We start from the raw sequence: 24,997 nt of genomic DNA, 5'->3' as shown, positions 1-24,997 counted from the left end.
CGTGTTACCCCGCCCACCGCACCCGCCGCCGCCTCGGGGAGCACCGGCCCACTGTAAGTTAAGGAAACGCTGTTCCTGCCACCGGTCAGCGCCGACAGCCTCTCGCCTGCTGGAGAGGTCCGCGGACCTGAAGAGACCAGGTTTCCTTTGCCTTGAAAGAGAGAGGAGAGGAGAGGGGAGAAGGAGGGAGAGAGGCGAGACTGAAAGTGTTGTACCCTCCCACCACCACCACATCATCATCATGACCATGATGGCTTATTGAATGCCGATTCTCTGACAGGCATTTAATCCGTTGTCTCATTTCATCCTCTAAACTGAAGGAGAAGGGTGTGGTTCTTATGTCTCATTCTTACAGACGCTGGCTATAGCATCTCACACAGCTGAGGGAAGCACAGTTGGAACCTCCACCTGCCTGGCACTAAATCAAGTCCAGGTTTTTCAGATAAGCCAAAATGATCTTCCTCGAGAGGGCTAGTCTCAGTTCATTTCTTTAATAAAGGACTAAATACATCATCCCTCAACATTCAGTCTTGAATGATTCATCTTCCTGGCTTCTAAATCCCAGCAGAAGCCTACCTACCCATTTACTGGTGGTAAAAGTTAATTCCAGTTTCTTCTCCAAGAACATGCTTTATATATGATGGTGTGTAACTGTTTTAGTCATTTAACTTTCTGTTGTAAAAATGCTTCTGCCCCACATCTTCTGGCATGCCAAGAAACAGTGCCACACAGACATGCACATGGTGTTCTCAATTAACTACATTTTTATTACATCATAGTAAAATGACTAATATGACCATCAGGTTCATCTCATCCAACCACTTCTAACAGAATCTCCTTAGAGACAGCCAAATCCTCTGTACTTAAATTCCTTCAGAGAAAGGAAGAGTGTTGGGGTAATCTGACCAAATCTGGGAAGTATCTCCTGGTGTCAAAGCAGTTCCTCATATCTTGAAGTTATAAGGTGCTTTCCAGGCACTTTCACCCAAGGACCCTGTATCTAATCTAAGCCTGTCTGGGCTCTTCCACAGCCAAGACTTTTTCATTCTCCATTCTTTCAACCTTTCTGGGGACCCCTCACCATCCATGCCATCCCTTGGCCTCCTGTGAGGAGATTCTCCAAATGCATGTGGGTCTGACCATCACTCCAGCACATTCTAAGACTAAGTTCATGTCACCTCTTCTGGATGCCTTCCCTGACCTTCCCAGATAACAGTGACCACCATGTGCTTTGTGTCCCTAATTATCCTTGCATGTGCTTCTACATAGCTCACTGTGGTACAAATGCATTTACTTCCCCTTACTAAATGGTGAGCTCTTTAAAAGCAGGAACCAGGTCACATTTATCCTTGTATCTCCAACACCTTGCCTGGCACAGCAGATGCCCAGTTAAATCCTGACTAAGTGAATGCATGATGAATCAGTAAATGTATTGTTCCTTCCTTCACTCTGGTTACTGACCTAACTGTTGGACCAACCTGATTTTCCCCTCCCTCCATCTCTACTTGTCCCCCAACAAGCCCAGCCTGTTGTAAGAGAGTGAGGTCCCTATAAGCAAGGTTCTTGGCTCTGTCCTACTGATCATCCTTGGTTTCAAAACATGGATGTGCAGTGAGACCTCTTCTGAGCTGCTGGCTCATATATCCAGCTTCTATTGGACATTCCACTTAGCTGAATCACAGGTATCTCAAAGGTAGCCTACCCAAACTGAATTCTATCAGCTTCCTTCACAAACTTATTCCTTTTCCAGGCAACGACATCAAATTCAACCTAGTTGCTCCAACCAAAAACATGAGTCATCCTACTCTTTTCTCCCTCCCCTCACCTCAAAGCCACTTGCAGCCAGAGCAAGCATTTAGAAATACAAATCCGGGGCTGGCCCCGTGGCCGAGTGGTTAAGTTTGTGTGCTCGGCTGCGGCAGCCCAGGGTTTCAGCGGTTCGGATCCTGGGCGCGGACATGGCACAGCTCGTTAGGCCACGTTGAGGTGGCATCCCACGTGCCACAACTAGAAGGACCTGCAACTAAGATATACAACTATGTACCAGGGGGATCTGGGGAGATAAAGCAGAAAAAGAAGAAAAAAAAAAAAGCTTGGCAACAGTTGTTAGCTCAGGTGCCAATCTTCAAAAAAAAAAGAAAAGAAATACAAATCTATTCACACCTGTGACATAAGAAATATTGTCCTAGGTATCTGGCACAAGAGCTCCTAAACCTCTTGGAATTTCCTGAGTGATAGAGTGATAAAAGTGTCTTTGGTATGCTGACGAAGTGACTCCCGGTTGAGGGGATTACTAGACAGCTTCAGGATGGGGGCTGGTCACCCAAAAGAACAAGACCAAGTCATGATTAGAGGGTTGAAACCTTCAGCTCCACCACTGCCCCTCACCTCAAACCCCACCCCATCTCTGGGAAGGGCTGAATATTGAACTCAATCACAAAGGGCCAATGATTTAATCAACGCCTATGTAATGGAACCTCCACAAAAACCCCTAACCAATAAGGTTCAGAAAGCTTCCAGATTGGTGAACACACTCAAGTGCTGGGAGGGTGGTGTACCTGAAGAGGGCATGGAAATTCCTTCTGCAGGCCACCACCCCCATGCCTTGCTTTATCTCTTCCATTTGGCTGTTCTTGAACTGTATCCTTTGTAATAAACCAGGAATAGTAAATAAAATGTTTTCTTGAGTTCTGTGAGTCATTCTAGTGAGTTAGTGAACCTGGATAAGGTTAAGAGCAGATTAGAGATGACAGAAAATCCATGAACTTGACAAAAGATCAAGAGAAATTATCCAATCTGAAGGATACAGAGAAAAAAGATGGAAAAAGAAAATTAACAGAGCTTTGGGGACTGTGGGACAATATCAAAAAGTCTGACATAGAGGGGCTGGTAGTTAAAAGTTCCAGGTGCTCCACTTCAGCAGTCCAGGTTCACAGGTTTGGATCCCTGGTGAGCACCTACTCCACTCATCAGCCATGCTGTGGAAGTATCCCACATACAAAGTGGAAGACTGGCACAGATGTTAGCTCAAGACTAATCTTCCTCAAGAGAAAAAAAAAAAAAAAAGGAGGATTGGCAACAAATGTTAGCTCAGGGTGAATCTTCCTCACCAAAAAAAAAAAAAAAAAGATCTGACATAAACATAAGTGAATTTCCACAAGAAGAGAATGGAACAGAAAGAACATCTGAAGAAATAATGGCAGAAAGGTTCCCAAATTTGGTAAGAGATATTAATTTTCACACTGAAGGAGGTAAGCAAACCCCAGGCAGGATAAATATAAAGCAAATCACCCCTAGGCACACCATAGTCAAACCACTAAAAAACAAAAATAAAAAAAAACTCTTGAAGGAAGCCAGAGAACAACAACCCATTACATGCAGGTAAACAGTGATTCAAATGACAGTTGATTTCTCATCAGAAACTATACAGGCCAAAAGACAGTGGCTGAAGCAAAAAACATTCAACTTAAAATTCTACATCCAGTGAATATATTCGTCAAGAATCATAGTGAAATAAAGACATTTTTAGATAAAAGAAAGCAGAGAATTTGTTACCAGAAGACTTGCAATACAAGAAACATTAAAGAAAGTTCTTCAGGCTGTAGAAGGAAACTTGTATCTTCCGGAAAGAGTGAAGAGTACTTGAACTGGTAAATATGTAGGTAAATGTAAAAGACTATTTTTTCCTCCTAATTTCTTTAAAGTATGAATGACTCTTTAATGTAAAAATTATAAAATTATATTATGGGATTCACAACTCAAACAGATATAATACTTACGGCATCTTTAATACAAAGGACAGGGGAAGGGAAGAAATGAGCCCATATGGTTGTATGTTTTATGTGAAGTGCTACAGTATTAATTCTAAATAGACTGGGAAAAATTAAAGATACATATTGTAATGACTAGAGCAACCACTAAAAAAATAATGTAGAGAAATACAGCTAAAAAGTCAAGAGCTAAATTAAAATGGAATTTTAAAAACATTTAATTAAGTCAAAAGCAGGCAGAGAAGAAGGAAGAAAGTAATAAAAAACAGAGAACAAACAGAAAACAACATAATAAAATGTTAGTCCTGGGGCCGGCCCGGTGGCGCAGCAGTTAAGTTCACATGTTCTGCTTCTCGGTGGCCTGGGGGTTCGCCAGTTGGGATCCTGGGTGCAGACATGCCATGCTGTCTTGGCACTTGCTGTGGTAGGCGTCCCACATATAAAGTAGAGGAAGATGGGCATGGATGTTAGCTCAGGGCCAGGCTTCCTCAGCAAAAAAAGAGGAGGACTGGCAGTAGTTAGCTCAGGACTAAACTTCCTCAAAAAATATAAAATAAATAAAATAACATAAAATAAAATGTTAGTCCTAAATCCAACCATATCAATAATTACATTAAATGTTAATGGACTAAACACTCCAATTAAAAGGCAGAGAGTGTCAGAATGGATTTTAAAACACAAGTCTCAACTTGTCTATATGTCTCTACAGAAGACATATTTTAACTATACAGATACAAATGTTCTGTGCAATGGAAGCAGAAGGAAGCTGAAGTGGCTATATTAACATCAGATAAAGTAGATTCCAAAACAACTAGTATTACCAGAGATAAAGAGGGACATCTCATAATGATAACAGGGTCAATTCATCAGGAAGATGTAACAATTCTAAATATGTACACACCTAATACTAAAATCCTTCCAACAGCCCACGAGGCCGGGTCCAGCTGCAGCCCACCTTGCTAGCTTCACCCCATACCACTCTCTCCCGCCTCTTTGCTTTCTCCTCCACTCAAATCATCCAGACCCTTTTTTTCTAGCACCTCCCCATACTCAGGGCCTTGGCATCCCTTTAATCCTCCCTTGCCTCCAACTTTTACCTTTTACCTCAACTCCTTTTCTTCCTTAAGGTCTCGGTCTAAATATCACTTTCTCTAAGAAGTTCCCCTTGATTACCCCCAGACAAGCAGACTGAGATATACATGGTGTGTTCCCTCCACCTCCTGCCCTTCTGACTACTTCAGTTACTAACTCATGTCTGTTTCTTCTGCTGGATGACACTCCTGCAAGGTAGGGTTATACATCTTTCCTTGGCTGCTCTAACCCCAAGGCTCAATTAGTATACATGTAATAAAGTAAAAATGAATAAAGTCTGGATTGACTGAGGTTCTGAAACTCATCATTTCGGTTTTAGAACTCACATAATCTGTAGCAACTGGCCTTTTGAATGGGCTGAACTGAGTAGGGTATACAATCAGGAAACAGTTTTTCCCCTCTACTGCCCTCACTTCCCCTACACTCTTGTCAGTTGGCTCTCCCTTCGCCTCTCCTGAGATGCATCTCAGGTAGATTCCATAGTCTTTCAGTCACTCTGAGACATTCGAGCCCAGTCTCATTTCCGGTAATAAACTGTCCAGTCCTGTTGAAATCAAAACCTCTTCCTTACTTCTCTACTTCTCCTCTGATCTCAAGGCTGCTTCTGGCAGCTCTAGAGCTGAAGCAGGGAGAGAGCCAATGAGATGACACAGGGCAAAGTACAAAGGCTTAACTGAAGTTTTGGCTCACTTTTTGGCTTTGTTCTAATGCCTGTTCTTTTGTGGGAGGGTCTTTTGTCTTAGTGGATCCTTCACAGCACCCTAATGCAGGCCAGTGTTTTCTCCTCCTGACTTCTTGCTACATCTCCAGCCTCTCTGTTGGGATTCTTCCTTCCTTCTTTCCTAAGTGAGGTCCCTTTACATGGCTCAGCTATCCTCTACTCAGTCTACTTACCCACCAACTAGTGGAAGTGTGGCAGCTGCAACTGCTGGTCTCTCATGCTCACCCAGCCATCAAGGACTGCTCCAGGTAGGAGGCCGATAGCAGTCTCCCTCACCCCTAAATTCCAGGTAACATGCCAGTTTCTCTTCATGCCACGTTGGTGGCAGTTGGGGTGGGCTGACATGTTTCTACTCTTCAGCAGGCTAGGAGACAGGCTCCCACCTCTCTTGCTAGCAAGCACAATTCTCTCCATGAGGTTCACCTGAAGGGCTTCTTACTTGGCTTGAGGCTAAGAAGGAGGGAAAAGCCACAGCATTCTATTCCTGTGAATGCCGTTTAAAGAATCTTTTCCACTGACACCCTCACCACTATCCCATTGCCTTCTCTTAGACAGGCCTGAGGTGGGTAATGGAGTTGAAGGTCCACAAACCATTTTGGCCCACGGACCATTTTGGCTATCTCCTAGGAAGCCCTGCTTTAGACTCCGGGGGAACCTATCATTCTGTTCTTTACTCTGAGGCTTTAGATGAAATTCCCAGACACAGATGAAGTCATGCTTCATATCCAGTTACGCCTCTCAACCCCATCCCCTGCTCTAGCTTAACGTCAAGAATTTGAAGATGCAGAACATTCAGGAGATGTCTAGAAGATAATAAATGTCCTAAAACTCTGCTTCTCACACTGGAGGGTTTGAATAGATAAACACTAGAAGTCACAGAATGCCTAATTTGAACACCAATTTTTATGTAAAAACACATATGGGTGTGTTATGGGGTAAAACGCAAAATTTTGAGGCGGGGGGGAGGACCTTTCAAATAAATTATTGAGCTCACTGTCAGCTACTTCATCGATAGACTCTAGGGGTGGTACATGGAAAAATTTAAGAACTTTTGAGGGAAATACTTTGTGGGATAGTTGGATCCTACAAAAACTGGGGTTACCCTTCTCGAAGTCCTCAGGAATGAGACTGAGGCAAATGGAGAAACATTGTAGAGAAATTAGTCACCCCAACTGTTCCACAAACCAGCTGAGAGAAGCTTAATAAGCTTCCCTTTCAATACTAAGAAGGGAGAGGGGGAATCTGGCAGGACTCTGGTTACTCTGAAAAAAGCAGGTGTGGATCTCAAGATCAGCAGAGGTTTCGTTTGAGAATGGTCTTTTTGTATTTGTTTGTTCTTTTGAAGATTATACCTGAGCTATGGTCGCTATTTCTGTCTGCCCTGTAGGCTGAGGTGGCTGTAGCCTCTAACAAAACAATCTTGAAAATAAAAGCACCAAGTGCCTGGAAGGAGCAAGGAAGGGGAGAGCTGTGAAAGATGGCTCCTCACTCCACCACAGGCCTCAGAAGACCCAGTGGATGGAGTAGGTTTGAAGGAGAAGAGGGAACTGGGCAGAATCAAAGGTGGATGGCTGGGGCCTGACGAGAAACCCCAGGAGCCTAATAGTTGGAAGACGTTATGGTTCCCTAACAAAAAGCAAAACAAAACAGCCTCCAATGGTGATTTAAGAACTCTTTTGAACAATATAAGTGCACTGGTAGAGAACATCTCATCTCTAGATTTAACTTCTGATTTCCACAAGAACTCATAGCTTTATGATGTATTTGGTTTCCCTTCTGATCCTATTCAGAAATGTGGACCAAGCTGCATCTGCCATTTCAACATGATACTTACCTTTCTTAAGAATCTTCTTCACTTTCACATAGTTCCCTTGTTTGACATACTCATGAAGCTGAGCTTCCAAGGAATCATTTCTTAAGGAACCAAGCTGAACTGGACAGGGGACTGGAAGAGGAACAGCACGAGACATCCTGTTTCAAAAGGAAGCAACATGCTTATTCTAACTGAATCAGAAATGCAAGGAAGCAACTTAAATTCTTTCACATTTCTTTTACTTCTTGTCTACTTTCATTTATAACAAACAGGACTAGAGAACAATTACATACTGAAATTCTACAAGATTAATGTTTATTCTCAATGTTACTGTTAAAATCAAACTGAATATATTTATCACTAATTCCCAGGACTGGAAAAGTGATGACTACTAGCAAATAAAATTAGAAATATATATGTTTGTTGTGCCATTAAGCTAATTAGGAGAGTATTAACTTTGAAAGGTTGGCACACAAATGCAGTCATTATGTAAGAATGTAGATAGTATAATGTAGTGGGTTGGGTTCACAGTTCAGGCTCTGAAGTTCTGGTCCTGGCTGTGTCACCTCCCTAACTGTGTGACCTTGGAGAAATTATTTAACCTTGACAGGCCTCAATTTCTTCCTCTGTAAATGAGGAGAATAATAACCAGAGGGTTGCTCAGAGGTTTAAACGAGCTATTATGTGTAAAGTGCTTAGAACTGTGTCTGGCACCAAAGGAGTTCTTTGTAGTTGTTAGCTGCTACTGTGCATGATAAGGACCATGCAGAGAAATTCTAACTTTCCACATGTAGCATCCACACCTGACCATCATACAATCAAGTGTTTGTGGTATATCTACCATGTGTCTCAAATGTGACAGGTGCTGTTTAAGACACCTAAAATTGCATCACTGCCATCACAATGCTCAGTCTAGGAGCGCAGACAAGTGGCACCATGTTGGTGTTCCACAGACAATGGATAAGAGAAGGAAGCCGCATCCATATGAATCAACAAGCACAGACATCAAGGGCATAACTAAGTGCTACATGGAAAGACACAGAGGGTGTAACATGAGGTAAGGTAAAAGAAAAAGCCGTGATGGCTGACACATATGGTGGGTCTTCACCAGCCAGGAGGCTTTTAGGTTACCGAGAAGTAACATTTTCTTAATTTATCCACTGACAAAATGTATAAAATGCGAACTGGAGTGTTTTAAGTTTCCTTTGGTATTTGTTAATATCCACATCAGTGACTACAAACAATATCCTAGTAATCCAAAAATATCACAATGTTCTTAAGCAAACAAAAGTGACTGAGAAAATATTGTTCATTTTAAATACACACTGAAGCTTTTATAGGAAGCTGTCATTCCTCCCCCGCTCCCTCACTCTGCCTCTCGTCTATTTCTAGGTACAAAAAAGAGTGGCATATTTCCACTATGATTTACATGGCTGATTGGGGCTGGATTGTATTCACTCCTCCTAAATGTTGAAGCTCTAACCCCTAGTACCTCAGAATGTGACTGTATTTGGAGATAAGGCCTTTAAAGAGGTGATTCAGTTAAAATGAGGCTGATGGAATGGGGCCATAATCCAGTATGACTGGTGTCCATATAAGAAGAGGAAGAGATATCAGGGACAAGAGGGCAGCCGTCCGCAAGCCAAGGAGAAAGGCCTCAGAAGAACCTAACCCTGCTGGCACCTTGATCTTGGACTTCCAGCCTCCAGAACTCTGAGAAAATAAATTTCTGTAGTTTAAGCCACTCATTCTGGAGTATTTTGTTATGGCAGCCCTAGCAAACTAAAACACTAATAATAGCTAGTTATATCATATGAATAGGCATATGGTTTTGTTTAACTTAGTTTAATAAAGGCATGGGACAAGTTTCAATAATTACAAAAAAGAAAGTGGAAAATATTCCTCTTAAAAGGAGAGTCTATAGTTAGTCTCTCCGCTTCATTCATCCACTCGTTGGACTGCGCCTGCACTGAGGGCCTGCTAGTGTGTTATCCTTCCCCCACCTCTGACACTGGGCTGCTGGTCAAAGTCCCCAATATCTTCTTACACCTGGACAAATCCAATGTGCATTTTCAGGCTCTGTCATACTGAAATGTTCACCTGTACGTCACACTGCTGCTCTTTATATTTGTTATTGTGGTAAAATACATATAATATGAAATTTACCATTTGTTTGTTTGTTTGTTTTTGAGGCAGATTAGCCCTGAGCTAACATCTGCTGCCAATCCTCCTCTTTTTGCTGAGGAAGACCGGTCCTGAGCTAACATCCGCGCCCATCTTCCTCTACTTTATATGAGGGACGCCTACCACAGCATGGCTGGTCAAGTGGTGCCATGCCCACACCTGGGATCCAAACCAGTGAAATCCGGGCCGCCAAAGTGGAACGTGCGCACTTAACCGCTGCGCCACCGGGCTGGTCCCAGATGTACCCTTTTAAACATTTTTAAGTGTTCAGTTCAATGACACTGGGTATATTCACATTGTGCAACCATCACTTACCATCCATTTCTAGAACTTTTTTCTCATCTTCCCAAACTGAAACTCTATACCCATTAAACACTAATTCCCCATTTTCTCCTCCTCCCAGCCCCTGGCAACCACCATTCTACTTTCTGTCTCTATGAGTTAGACTACTATAAGTACCTCCTGTAAGAGGAAACATACAGTATTTGTCCTTTTGTGACTGGCTATTTCACTATGTCCTCAAGGTTCATCCATGTTGTAGCATATGTCAGAATTTCCTTCCTTTTTAAGTCTGAATAATATTCCATTGTACTGAATATATATATTCAATACACACACACACAGATTCCATTTTGTTTATCCCTTCATCCATTGTTGGACACTTGGGTTGATTCCACCTCTGGCTATAATGCTGCTATGATCAACATGGGTGTACAAATATCTCTTCAAACCTGTTTTCAATTCCTTGGGGTATATATCCAGAAGTAGGATTGCTGGATGGTACGGTAATTCTATGCCTGATTTTTTGAGGAACTGCCATACTGTTTTCTATAGTGGCTGCACCATTTTTATATTCCCATGAGCACTGCACAAGGGTTCCAAATTTTTTAGATCCTCATCAACACTTATTTCCTGTTTTTTGATAATAGCCATCTTGATGGTTTTCAATCTCTTTAAAAGTATTTTTTGGGGCCAGCCCCATGGCCGAGTGGTTAAGTTCACGTGCTCTGCTTTGGTGGCCCAGGGTTTCACCAGTTTGGATCCTGGGCGTGGACCTAGCACCACTCATCAAGCCAGGCTGAGGCAGCGTCCCACATGGCACAACCAGAAGGACCTACAACTAGAATCTACAACTATGTACTGGGGGACTTTGAGGAAGAAGATGAAAAGAAAAAAAAAGTATTTTTATTTAATTGCATTTCGTGACATAAAATGTTCAAATAATACAGATAAATAAAACCCCCCAGACCGACTTGAGTTTCATGGGACGTTTTTTTCCCTAAAGTTCCAGAGCACATGCATCCCTGAGGACTTAAGTATGAATTGTGTTCATTATTTACATCCTAATATCCAGTCCCTGAGTATTTCTAAGTCTTACTTCCTTTATTCTTTTCCAGTCACCCACAGAGCTTATTTAGACCTTATTCTGTTTTAAGAAACTAGCTTCTGGGGAGTACTGGGTCTTAAAATGTTAGCCAAGGTTCTCAACATTGGGGAAGCACTTTTCTAACAAGCTAGCTCCTGCAGCTACTTGATCCTGGTAGTGCCCCCTGGAGTTTTGACTCCAAGTACATTTCACTATTTTAAGATTCAGCAATTCTCCCTCTATATAACTTCAGCCTCCCACAGCTAGAATAAAAATTAAACCAGCAAATTCATCTGCATGGATAAAATACAGAACTCTTTGAAAAAGAAAGATTAGGGGTTTAACTTCCTGCTCCTTATCACATAATTCTCAGTATTAGAAGATTGGACATCCTCACAAACACAATAAAACAAGCCACCATGTAAAGTACCCTGCCCTCACTGCAAGAGGTCTCTGTGAACAATAGCTGAAACATTCCCGGAAAATGCAAAAGCACACACCGGGGCATCTGTTTATGAGTATATGACAGACACATCAAGAAGCCACTTTTTTTTTTAAAGACTTTATTTTTTTCCTTTTTCTCCCAAAGACCCCCAGTACATAGTTACGTATTTTTAGTTGTGGGTCCTTCCAGTTGTGGCATGTGGGATGTTGCATGCTGGACAAGCGGTGCCATGTCCATACCCAGAATTTGAACAGGCCAAACCCGAAGCAGAGCACACGAACTTAACCACTCAGCCATACGACCGGCCGGAAGGTGTTAATTAACAGGCCGACCCCAAGGTTTTATCTAATAATGACCATGTTACAAAGCCACTAAACCCTAAATAAAACTTGGAAAAAGAAAAACATAAACAAGTAGTCTTTTTTTAAGACCAAGTTTGTCAGGGGAAAGCGCGAACGCAGTCCCCCACTACCACAAATTATGCAGTCGAGTTTCCCACATTTGGGGAAATCGCAGGGGTCAGCACATCCGGAGTGCAATGGATGAGCCTCGCCCTGGGAAAACCACCTTCGTGATCATGGTATCTCCCCTGCCAGGTAAGTATGAGTTGCTCCCCTCGCCTGGCACCTCACCGTCGTCTTCAACACACTATAAAGTCATGGTCAATTATATTCCGAGTTCTTTAGGCCTTAAGTTCGAAATTGAAGGGTTATTTATATGACAGAGATCAGGGTACATCCTTTTGGATATTCAGTGGAAAGTGTTCCCCATGAAGAACTCACTCCAACCGGCAGTCACCGTGTCTTTCATCTACATATCCCCGCCTCTTGTCATCACTGTCGTCACTCGACGTCATTCTGCTTCTCGGAGAAGCGGTAAATTCGCTCTAGCTAGCCCTCAGGACGATCTAAAAGACGATCATCCATAGGGGTATCTGGAAAGGCTTTAAACTTCCTTGCCTTTCCGGGCAGACGCAAAGGTTCTGGCGTGGACTTGTCAGGACGAGTCTGCATTCTGCGCGGCAGGGCAGGGCAATGTAGGAGGCAGTGGAGAGCGGCCCGCAGAGGGGAAGGCAACACAGTGGTTACCCAGGTCTGAATCGCTGCTCCACTCTGGGACTAGGTCATACTCTCAGTCTGTCTCCATTTCCCCAAATCGTAAGTTGGCAGTAATACTGCCTGCCTACCTACAAGGTTTCTGTGAGGGCTGAGTAAGAGAAAGGGGGCAAAATGCAGCCTTGATCCCCTCCACCCCTACCCAGCCCATTCCTCTCCTGGACAGGTGCCCCATGTAGCAGGGGACCCAAAGCCGGCTTCGCCAAGATTCAAATCTCTGCAGTTCTTCCCGCAAGGGAAGCAGCATCTGGCCTGGATTTGGTAACAAACCGAGTGCTCCTTCCTTCTTTTCAGACAACAAAAATAGATGACACCTTGTGTTTTCCTTTCTGCCCTTGATGGGGCTAGATGCTCTGGGCAAAACAATTGCCTTTGCAGCAACTGTAATATCAAAGGCTTTGGTGATGTAGAGGCAAAACTTTACCTCCACCCTGTTAGGGTCTCTGGCTGGGCCTGAGAATTACATTGGCATAGACAGTTTAACAAGATAAAGGCATACAAATTTATTTAACGTAAGTTTACCTGACACAGGAGCCCTCATAAGAAAATGAACCAAACGAGTGGCAAACCCTAAATGCTTTTATACTAAGTTGAACAAAGAGAGGCAACTGCGGAAAAGTAATATATATGAGGAGGCTAAAGGTAGGTAAGAATTATTTTAACAAGGTCTGTCTGGACAGAATTCTCTCAGCTTTGACTGCCCCTCTCTGGGAATGTTTCTCTTCCCCTGGTATAAGGAAGACACCTTTCACATGAGAATTTGATCTCCCGCTTTCAGGAGGAAAAGAGGAGGTCAGAATGCTCTTCTAATACCTGCAGTTTTTCGAGTGCTTTTACCTCAAAATAATCCTGATGCCAAAGTGGCATATTTTGGAGTGGCATATTCTGGAAACCTTCAGTGGTATTCCCCTCTTAGTTAGCTTTTATTTTTCTTTTTTTGAGGATCCAAACCAGGGAATCCCGGGCCGCTGAAGCGGAACATGCGCACTTCACCACTGCACCACTAGGCCGGCCCCATGGCATAATTTTTTAAAAAGCTTTGCTTTGTTTTATTTTTTTGGAGGATATTTTTAATTATTACCGTAGTGATAAATTTCCCTTGCAGATAATTAGGAAAAGACAGAAAAGTGTTTTTTAAAAATTAAAATAAACCATAATCCCACTACAAAATCACCAGTTAACAGTTTGCTGTTATATATAGTAAGTCCAATTCTTTGTGTATATATATTTCTAATGTATGTGTTCATATATATTTATGCTTTATAACATTTTTCATTCATTTTGCTATATACCGTCATAGATAATTTATATGATTAAAATTCTATTGCTTCCAGTTTGTTGCCACTATATATATAAATGCAATGAACAGCGTTGTAGATATATCCTTGTGAATAATGACGATTTCTTAGGGTAATTTCTAGTAGTTTTCCCTATTATTTTAATATTTTAGTCATCTTAAGAAGTGCCTTAAGTGGGGGAGGAGAGGTGATATATGACAAATATTTTTAAATTCTTTAGAAATTACTTTTCCCCCATTTCTTTCATCTTTCAAAGCCCAGATGTCTAATTTCAGAGTTCATAATTTATTATAAGAAGAACTCCAGGGGCCAGCCTTGTGGCTGAGAGATTAAGTTAGTTCGCTCTGCTTCAGCAGCCCAGGGTTTTACCAGTTTGGATCCTGGGCACAGACCTAGCACCACTCACTAAACTATGCTGAGGCAGCGTCCCATATAGCAGAGCCATAAGGACCTAGAACTGGAATATACAACTAAGGACTGCGGGGCTAGGGGGAGAAGAAGAAGAAAAAAAGATTGGCAACAGATGTTAGCTCAGGTGCCAATCTTTAAAACAAACAAACAAAAATTCAAGTTTGTTAAGTAAGAATGAGAAGGAAGCCTAAATTGCATAATGTTGCATGCAAAAGAAGCAGCATATTAAATTGAATATATAGTATGATCAAAATTATTTCCAAAAAGGCAAAGTTTAAGAGACTTAAAGGAAACATACCAAGATGCAAACGAACTTAATTCCATTAGTGTTAATAGAGAACTATGGACTAATGCATTTTCCCCTAAATATTCTACATGATTATAATATTACTTCTAAATGAAAAAAATTTAACCCTAATTATATACATCTAGTGCCAAAACATGTTCATACCTTTTGACCTAGACATTTGTTTTAATTTACCTATAGGAAGTAATTCTAGAGAAAGACAATGCCCGATGCACAAGGGTGTTCATCATAGATTTATTTGCAATTACAAAAGACCAGAATCACCCCTAAACCCTAGATAGCAAAGGAACAGGGAAATGGAGTATTAAGCAAACAGAATAGTAACAAAATAATTAACAACATGAAAAACATTTTTACTATATAAGGTTAAGAGGAAAAAAGGATATAAAATGTTATGTATACTACGCCTGCAATTTTGTAAAAATGTGCATCCTTAAGAAAAATTCTGGAAAGAAATGAACTAAAGTGATATGTTACCTGGTGAGATACAGGTTACAGACTTTCAATAACATTCTTACACTGTTTTTTCTTCATATTAAGGAGAACAAATCCTGGTTGAACCACCACAAGAAGTATTTAGCATAGTATTTAAATAGTTTTGAACACAAGCTTTAGTATCAGATAGACTTAGGTTCAAATTGTGATTTTAACATATTTTAGCTGTCTGTGCTTGAATTTACCCTCTAGGAACAATGTTAATTAGAAATAATTACACTGGGGCCGGCCCCGTGGCCGAGTGGTTAGGTTTGCGCGTCCGCTGCCGGCGGCCCAGGGTTTCGCTGGTTCGGAACCCGGGTGCGGGCATGGCACCTCTCATCAGGCCACGCTGAGGCGGTGTCGCACATGCCACAACTAGAGGACCCACAACTAAAATATACAACTATGTACTGGGGGGCTTTGGGGAGAAAAAGCAGGGAAAAAAAAGAAATAATTATAGTGAATATATATATTCATACACACACACAGAATAAAACAATCAACTACAATGAGTAAGTAACTCAAAGGCCTAAAATAAGCTGAGATGGGGTAGTACAGCCCCTCCCTCAGTACAGTAAATATTTGGCGAGTTCCCGAATACCTGAGGAAGAGTGGCACTGGCACACCTACTGATATCGACCCTGATATCAGTTTCCCCACATTAAACCCAGCATATATGGGGTTAAAACCAAAACACTCATTCCTTGCTTACTCTCTGGCTTCCTAGCTCCAGAATCCACTATCCTCCATGGAGACAAACACCGTCAAGGACAAGCACCTGGATCATCTCTTCCCCACAAAGAGATACAGGCTGGTGGGAAAGCTCCGACCAGCAAGGCCATATACTCCCCCTCCCCTACCTAAAACCCCAAATAAAAACCCTTCCTTTCAGCTTTTCGGGGAGTTTGGGATTTCAGTGTTAGCTTGCTCCTTGCTCAGCGCTGTGCAAAAATAAAATTCCTACTTTCTTCCACCACACCCGGTGTCAGAGATTGGCTTGCTGCGCAACGGGTGAGCGAACTGACTTCAGGTTCGGTATCACTACCAAGCTCTCTCAGATCATGGCTGTCCCTGCCAACTCAGATGTTCTGTCTCTACAGACATGCTCCTCACTCAGTCCATGAGTCTCATCCCCACCTCTGAATTTCCACCCATTCATTGGCCTCATGGGGGTTATGTAGGGATTGACGCTCAGAAATATAATGAATGTGGCAGGTATACTCAGTAATTTTTAAAAACCAACTTTTATATAAGTTCACAAAGAAGTGTGACTGTCAAGAAGTCTATGGCACCAACACAACTGAATCTAAACATCCACTACCAGGAAACTTTCTACAGACAACCTGGTTTGCAGAGAAATGAACCCATTCACTTCAGACACATTTGCCCTGGCCCTGCATTTCCCATCCACTGGGGCATATAAATTGCAATATAAACTACAGTCACTCTATTTGGACATTTGCTAAATATCCTCATCCACAAAGTGAGACCCAGCCCACCTCAATTATACAACATCATTTCATTATTGAACTACCTTCTTAATTTCATCCCAGAAGATTTGATTTCACAGGAGGAAGGTAACACTTGGCTGTTTCCGTGGTATCCATGAATGCCAGGCTGGCCACAGCTCAGAGACCTCTAGGACTATCTGCATCCCCCGGAGATTAGATTTCACAGGTACTCAAAGGCTGCTATGCTGAGGGAACTCTATTTCTGATAATCACATTGTCTACTCCAGTATTTTCAGCATTCACAAAGTATCCCTGAGTTTCTATGAGTGCTGCTAATGATAAAAAAAAAAAAAAAACCACCTGTTCGCAAGTCATAACTTATATGTATGTATACTTTTCACTTACTCACAGCGACTTAAACTTTTAAGGTGCCAGCTACTAGCCTAGGCACTGGAGATACTAAGAGTAATAACGCAGAGAGAGATTCTGCCTGCAATAAGAGCACAATCTGTAGAGAAACAGACTTGCCAGAACTATAGGAAGAGTGGTGAATGAATAAAAGGGGTAAGGACTAGGTTCAGTGAAGACCAGATTATGACTTTGAACGGTCCTACACGTTTTTGCCTTCATGGGCCCCTTCCTCCATGAAAAAATATATCAAAATTATATGACTGCACTGATAAAAAGATTACTATATTATATATGACATTTTCTTCCACCTAAAATATCACCTTTTCTCTTTCGATTTGAAAAGTGCCTTAGGCACCACGCCTACAGTTCCTACTGTTTAACTCCATCCTGGGTTCAGTGGCAGTTTGGGTGGATCTCAGGCAGTTTCAGGAGAGAAGTTGAATGTTCAAGTATGCATTTTCCAGGTTGAGGGAAGGCAGGGCATTCCAGAAAGAGCAAGCATGTGAGTTTACATAAGTAATACAGCAAGGTCTTCTGGAAACTTTTTCAAAACAAGGGAGAAGCGACGTCAACAGAAGAGAATGTGAGCAACATAACTATTTCAAAATTTTGAGTAGCCACATATAAAATGACAAAGAGTTGAAATTAACTTTAATAACATGTTTTACCGCATCCCAACATATCCAAAATGTTACCACTGCAAAATGGAGCCAGTCCAAAAAAAAAAAAGAGAGAGGTAACACTCCCTCTTTTCATACTAAACTTTCAAAATCCTTTAACAAGCCTACCCTTGCAGTAGGTTGCGTCGCAGTACTTAAAAACTTCACTTCTGGGGCTGGCCCCGTGGCCGAGTGGTTAAGTTCGCGCGCTACGCTGCAGGCGGCCCAGTGCTTCGTTGGTTCGAATCCTGGGCGCGGACATGGCACTGCTCATCAAACCACGCTGAGGCAGCGTCCCACATACCACAACTAGAAGGACCCACAACGAAGAATACACAACTATGTACCGGGGGGCTTTGGGGAGAAAAAGGAAAAATAAAATCTTTAAAAAAAAAAAAAAAAAAAAAAAAACTTCACTTCTCCAGCCCAGTGTGATTGACATATCTCCAGTAGTCAGTAATTATCTACATACAGGCCCCACAAAACCGGAAAAACAGTATGACACCAACTAGTGTTACAACACCAAAAACAAAGAAAGCCCACTAAAGTACAGACCTGCTTTTAAAACACAAGTAAGCCAGGGGAGAGCGCGAACGCAGTCCCCCACTACCACAAATTATGCAGTCGAGTTTCCCACATTTGGGGAAATCGCAGGGGTCAGCACATCCGGAGTGCAATGGATAAGCCTCGCCCTGGGAAAACCACCTTCGTGATCATGGTATCTCCCCTGCCAGGTAAGTATGAGTTGGAGTCAGACCCTGGCACTACCCGTTACTGTGCACACCACTGTAAGCTTCAGGTTACTCCGAAACGACTCCAATTGGCCTTTATCTACATATAGCACCCCAAGACACAGATTTTCATACTATATCTTAGTATCGGTAATACTAGATAATCATGCATATCCTTCCAGGGCACGCGGTTCCAAAACGCCCGGAGTCTTTCATCTACATACTCCACCTCTCGGCATTACGTCACTCGCAGCTGGTGGATCTGAGCGGGCAGCAGCGCTCCCCCAGGCCAAAGGCTGCGAAGCCTCGGGCTGCTTTGGAAGATCGGTTCCTCCTCCCACTTGCCCCGACCTAAGTGACGCCTATCAGGCTATTTTCCTGATAAAAATCCATCCCTCTCCCAATTTTTGGCGTGGCCGAAGGTCTTCGGATCTCATTGTGTGAAGTCCTCGTGAGCAAACTGACGCGAATGAGCCTTTAGTTGACAGCCAGCCTCACGCCTTCCCTGGACACTATGCTCCACACCAGCCTGGTACCATTTCCTCCTATTCCGAAAGGGGCTGGAGCAGGGAGTCGAATTGAGAATGTCGTGGCTACCTGCTAGCGGGGTGTGTTGCAAAGAGCGAGGGTTTTCTAATCCAAGATCTGGACTGCAATTCAGTGTTCACATTGCATGACTCTGGATAAGCTTCTAAGCCTCTGCATCTGTTCCTCTGTTTGTACAGAATGGGGAGGAAGTCTCGTCAGATGTCCCACCCACCTCAGGCCCCACTCCTACCCCTGCCGGTGGTCTGTTAGCACCTAGCCCTGGGCTTCTGAGGATGGACAGATGTCCTCAGGGAATTCACAGGGTCCATTCTTACCTTTCCCCTCTGGATCTTTTCTTTCTCCTTATCTCTGAGAGTTTCACTTTTTTGCTAGATAAGTAATATATCTGAAAAGCCTGTTTTGTTGCTGTTCTATTTCCCCAACATTTTACGTGTTTTGAACCAAGATAAGCTACTCTTGGCCTCCAGTCTACCTACTGCCAAAAAGGGGAGTCTGACCTTTCCATTTACTTGATTCTTCAGACTCTAGATGCCATTTTACTCCCTAGCCCCTCAGCCACCTCATCTTGCTCCCTTTACACTGCAGCATAGCACATTTCCTCTATCTGATCCTAGATCCAACAATCATCCCCCCACTCCCATTTTCCCCAGCTCTGCTGGAGGAAGTTGTGACCCTCCTACTCCAAAGTCAAGAAAACTGTAACGACATCTTCATTGCTACTTGGCGCTCCTTTTACACATATCTTTTAAATCCCTCTACCCTGCTGTTTCAAATCTCCAGCTAAAGTAGTGGTTCTCAATGACCACTCTACCACTACCAGGGGTAGTTTTTTGTTGTTTGGTTTTTTGCTTGAGGAAGCTTCTCCTGAGCTAACATCTGTGCCAGTCTTCCTCTATGTTGTATGTGGGATGCTGCCTCAGCGTGCCTTTATGAGCGGTGCAGGTCCTCACCCGGGATCCGAACCGGCAAATCCCGGCTGCTAAAGCGGAGTGCTCGAACTTAACTACTACGCCACCGGGCCAGCCCGCCAAGGGGTAGTTTTGAACACTTGTGGGGACTTTTTCCTTGTGTAGTCATGCCAAGCACTTACATATTAAAATATTTTATTATGACATTTTATTTTTATTTCTCCCTTATATTACAGTTAGGACATTATATCATTTGTGGAAGAAGTATATGCAGCTTATATTTTCTATGAACATCTTCAGGATAGTAAAGGGAACTTCTATTTGTTATAAGACGACCTTGACAGAACTGAGAACCACAACCCTAATCCAATCACACCCATATATCCTTTTTACAGGAGTGAGAATAATTTAGCTGCTTCTTTATTTGAAAAGTACAATGAATTCCCCTTCCCATTAGCGTTTCTCAAAGTGCAAGCTATCACCAGCTGCATCAACATCATCTACTGAATCAGGATGTGTGCGGATGAGACCCGGGTGTGTGCACTTTTAAAACACACTCTCCAGGGAATTCTTACAACTCTGAAGTTTGAGAACCACTGGGCCCAGCCTCTCTGTTGTATCAAAGGAAGAGAGATTGGCTTTCTTATTAAACTTCTGATTCCAAGTAAGCTCCCAATTCCGGCCTCTCTGGCCTCAATCCCTTCCTCTGCCCTGGATTCAGCTCCTCTCCTTTCAAACATACACAGGCGCCCTTTACCCAGAAAAGAAACCTTTCTCAATTGCTTAGTACCCCTACATTATTGTTCTCTCGCTTTCCTTTCATTCACTTGGATCTTAGGGGTTAACTCCTTGGTTTAACATCACATTTGTGGAATAGCTCCTAGATGTCAAACACTGGTCTATGGCTTTACAGATTGACAAGAAGTTTTCACATATTGAGGTATATGGGGTACTTATTTGGTTTAAAGCTGATTTGGCTAGAACTAAAGAAGCCTGATTTACGGCTTATCAAACATATATGGTACATCTACTTTAACCATTAAAGTAAAGAATGTATTAAGCATTATCTTAAAGTAAAAGAATGCACTCTTTGAAGATATGGATGCATACTTCCTTTTCTAAGATGCCAGTATTGGGTAATTGGGTAATCAGTACTCCCGAAGGTAAGTTTCTGTTCCTGGACATCAGGTCATGTTGACCTGTTAATCTGCAACTGAATATCTCTTTGAAACTTTGATGAATATGTATCCTGGGCATGTCTAATGTATGTTCTTTATTCTAAAAAAGTATAAACCTGCACTGATTAACCATGCTTCTCTGGAAGGCTGTCTTTTTTTTTTTTTTTTTTCTGAGGAAGATTAGCCCTGAGCCAACTGCTGCCAATCCTCCTCTTTTTGCTGAGGAAGACTGGCCCTGAGCTAACATCCGTGCCCATCTTCCTCTCCTTTATATGTGGGATGCCTACCATAGCATGGCTTGTCAAGCGGTGCCATGTCTGCACCCGGGATCCGAACCGGGGAACCCCAGGCCTCCAAAGCAGAACGTGCACACTTAACCACTGGGCCCCCGGGCCGGCCCCAAGAAAGGCTGTCTTCTTTTATGGAGACATTAACAAGATATTTGCATTATTTGCATTAACAAGATATTATCTCATTTAATTTTCACCAACGCCTTTTTAGGTCGGTACTATTACTATTATTCCCCATTTTAGAGATGAAGAAAATGAGGCACAAGACAGTTACCTAATTTCCTAAAACCACCCAGTTAGACAGCAGTAGAGCTAGTGAGTCCACACTCTTAACCTCTGCACTCAGTGGCTTACAGACTGATGTATAATCAAGCTGCATTACAGTCAGGGTCTATTAACCTGTGGAGAAAACACTGGGTTAGAAGAACTAAGAGAATTTTTCTGAGAGCAAAGCTGGGACATCCTCCAGAGCATTTAAAGTCTCTCTGGCATCAGGGAACCTAAGAGAACAAAGGATTAGGACCCTCTCAATGTGATGCGGTCAATGCAACAAATGAAGGTATTCTCAATCCCAGGGACTACGGGGAGCTCCTAAAATGTACTGATTGTTTACTTTGTAAAATGGGTTATAAAAACAGTGTTGGGGCTCACAGCAGGCCGCTCCAAGATCTGCCGCAGTGGCATATTGATTACTTTGAAGTTACTTGAGAAAACAGCTGGTGCAAAAAGGGCACTCTGACCCTTCTCTCTCTGTTCCCCCTGAAAGCACAGAATAAATCTCCTGTGTGAATTGTACCCTCTCTGCACCAAGAAATAGAGAGATATCCTTATCACCAGAGCTAGGGACTTCAGGGCCAAGAAGCCCATATAAACAAACTGATACCGACCCTGATAGCAGTTTCCCCACATTAAACCCAGCATATATGGGGTTAAAACCAAAACACTCATCCCCTGCTTATTCCCTGGCTTCCTGGCTCAGGAATCCACTATCCTCCATGAGACAGAGACCGCCAAGGACAAGTACCTGGATTCATTATCTCCTCCCCTCAAAGAGATACAGGCTGGTGGGAAAGCTGCTGACCAGCAAGGTCACTGGCTCCCTCCTCTCATCAAGTAGTCTCAAGGCCAAAGACAGGCTGGTAGGAAAACTCCGACCAGCAAGGCCATATGCTCCCCCTCCCCTCCCTAAAACCCCAAATAAAAACCCTTCCTTTTAGCTTTTCAGGGAGTTTGGGATTTCAGCGTTAGCTGCCCTCTCTCCTTGCTCAGCACTGTGCAATAATAAAATTCCTACTTTCTTCCACCACACCCGGTGTCAGAGACTGGCTTGCTGCGCAACGGGTGAGTGAACTCACTCGAGGTTTGATATCAAAACCCTCTTACTTCTTTACTAATTTACTGCCTCAAGCCCAAATTCTGCTTAGATTCCTCACTAATTAAGCACCCAAGTCTAAGTTTCTTTGTCCTGTCAATTCCTCATATATTTATTGTTTCCTTGTCTAAAACATACAAAAGCTGCTTGCTTTGGTCATTTCTTCAGGCCCCATTTCTCTGAGACCTAAGTACAAATTAAACTGTTTTTTTCCCCTCCTGTAAATCTGTCTTATGTAGGTTTTTAATTCAACCAGTCAAAAGAACCTGGGAGGCAGGGGGAATTTCCTGCAGCCTGACAATAGCAACTGGTGGTTCCTGAGTAAGTCTGTTTCATCTTCAGCCTCAAACCGATCACCTTGGTCTTCATCACCATTCATTAGAAATTACTAATGTGGGGGCCGGCCCCGTGGCCAAGCGGTAAAGTTCTCACGCTCTGTTTTGGGGCCCAGGGTTTCTCTGGTTCAGATCCTGGGCATGGACATGGCACCGCTCACCAAGCCATGCTGAGGCGGCGTCCCACATGCCACAAACTAAAAGGACCCACAACTAAAATATGCAACTATGTACTTGGGGTATTTGGGACAAAAAGGAAAAAACAAAATCTTGAAAAACAAATTACTAATGTGGCCAACATGTATTATGCTTCTTTTCTTGCCATTTTCCCCAACTCTACCAAATGCAAAAAATGACTGAATTTTTTCAAAGGTCACTAATGACTACTGATTACGAAAGGGCACATTCTCTTGGACCCCTCAGCACCATCAGCAGCGACCTCTTCTTGGAAAACTTGACTACAATGGTCACTTCTGCTCTTTCCCCAGCTTCTTTCAAAGGTGTCCGTTCTCCTCTCTTGCTCTAATTAGGGCAATTCTCCAAAGACCAGTCTTTTGATTGTTGTTTTTCTCAACTTGCATGTTGCTTCCCTAAAAATTTCAGCCACCTTGCTGATGCCAACTACGGTGCAAATTCAGCTAGGCTCCTGACCCAGAAATCTGACAAAAAGCATAACAGACAAAGGTCAAAAATGCCCCTCCTTACTGAACTCACCCTAATAGCGACGATAAAAAAGCAGAAAATACACAACCCAAAACATGCAAATTAACGAACTAACCTAGTTAAAGATTAGCTATCTTTATCAACACAAGTTATCAGGGGAAAGCGCGAACGCAGTCCCCCACTACCACAAATTATGCAGTCGAGTTTCCCACATTTGGGGAAATCGCAGGGGTCAGCACATCCGGAGTGCAATGGATAAGCCTCGCCCTGGGAAAACCACCTTCGTGATCATGGTATCTCCCCTGCCAGGTAAGTATGAGTTGTTCAGCTCGTCGGCATCCAGACCCTTGTACGCACAAGACTTTTTATATACGGTCACTAGAAGAATCAGTACCCACAAGACGCACTTCAGTATCATTAGATATTCTAAGAAAAAGAAACCTCCATATCGTCTCTAATTTTTTTTCTGACATCTCCAGAATACTAGCATCTCTGAAGATCCAAGCATACATTGCGTCTGTTATTTGCATATCCACACCTCTGCCCATGTGACATCACTTCCTTTTTCCTTTTTTTTCTCCCTATGTCTAGCTTGTTAGAACACGCTTTAACCTTTGTCTGGGAAATATAGGATACAGCAGCTGTAAATAAAATGCTTTGGAGTTTTTCACACCTATTAAGGAAACTGAAGAGTCTGAGGTTCTTAAGCAACCAAAGACTCTTGCAGCTTCTCACAGTGCTGTTTCAATATCCATTTTACCTGCCCAGCAACAATTCCTTAGTGCCTAGGCTACAACCCATTTTTAAAGGAAATAGCAACAAAATAGAAAACATCTGGAAAAAACACAAAGTTGGAGGACTCATGCTTCTTGATTTCAAAACTTACTACAAAGCAACGGTAATAAAGACAGTAAGGTACGGGCTTAAAGACTAACACGTAGGGACCGGTCCAGTGGCACAGGGGTTAAGTACGCACGTTCTGCTTTAGTGGCCTGGGCTTTGCTGGTTCAGATCCCGGGTGCAGAACTACACACCACTTGTCAAGCCATGCTGTGGCAGGTGTGCCACGTACAAAGTAGAGGAAGATAGGCACAGATGTTAGCTCAGCACCAGGCTTCCTCAGCAAAAAGAGGAGGACTGGCAGCAGATGTTATTAGCTCAGGGCTAATCTTCCTCAAAAAAAAAAAAAAAAAAAAAAGACAGACATGTAGATCAGTGGGACAGAATTGGAGAATCCAAATACAAACCCTCATACTGACCATCAACTGATTTTTGGCAAGGGTGCCAAAATAATTCAATGGAGGAAAGAACAGTCTTTTCAACAGTAATGCTGGGACAACCTACCTCACACTTCACACAAAAATTAACTTAAAATAGATCAAAGATCTAAACATAAGCCAACCATAAAACACTTACAAGAAAACACAGCCATAAATCTTCATGACTTTAGG

General features: G+C 42.7%; 1 protein-coding gene and 3 non-coding genes across 11 annotated transcripts in view; all 4 read right to left on the bottom strand.

Moving 5' to 3' along the window:
• TEX14 (testis expressed 14, intercellular bridge forming factor) overlaps positions 1-24,997 on the bottom strand; it is a 130,346-nt gene that overhangs the window by 84,250 nt on the left and 21,099 nt on the right. For all 8 annotated transcript variants that reach the window (XR_011493750.1, XR_011493751.1, XM_014826764.3 and 5 more), the window contains exon 2: positions 7,418-7,554. Coding sequence is in view for 6 of the 8 variants with exons in the window: in XM_014826764.3 (XP_014682250.2) it covers positions 7,418-7,553 (136 nt within the window). In the remaining 2 variants the exon portion in view is untranslated. The remainder of the gene's footprint in view (positions 1-7,417; positions 7,555-24,997) is intronic.
• Positions 11,832-11,995, bottom strand: LOC123276529 (U1 spliceosomal RNA). The gene has a single exon (XR_006513034.1). It is a non-coding gene; the product is annotated as a U1 spliceosomal RNA (small nuclear RNA).
• On the bottom strand, positions 18,099-18,262 carry LOC123276564 (U1 spliceosomal RNA). Its single transcript, XR_006513068.1, has one exon. It is a non-coding gene; the product is annotated as a U1 spliceosomal RNA (small nuclear RNA).
• Positions 23,700-23,863, bottom strand: LOC123276553 (U1 spliceosomal RNA). Its single transcript, XR_006513056.1, has one exon. It is a non-coding gene; the product is annotated as a U1 spliceosomal RNA (small nuclear RNA).

Source organism: Equus asinus, chromosome 13 (assembly GCF_041296235.1).
Source record: "Equus asinus isolate D_3611 breed Donkey chromosome 13, EquAss-T2T_v2, whole genome shotgun sequence".
Lineage (NCBI taxonomy): Eukaryota > Metazoa > Chordata > Mammalia > Perissodactyla > Equidae > Equus > Equus asinus.
Note: the sequence above shows the minus strand (reverse complement) of the source record. Positions and strands in the feature narration are given on the sequence as shown.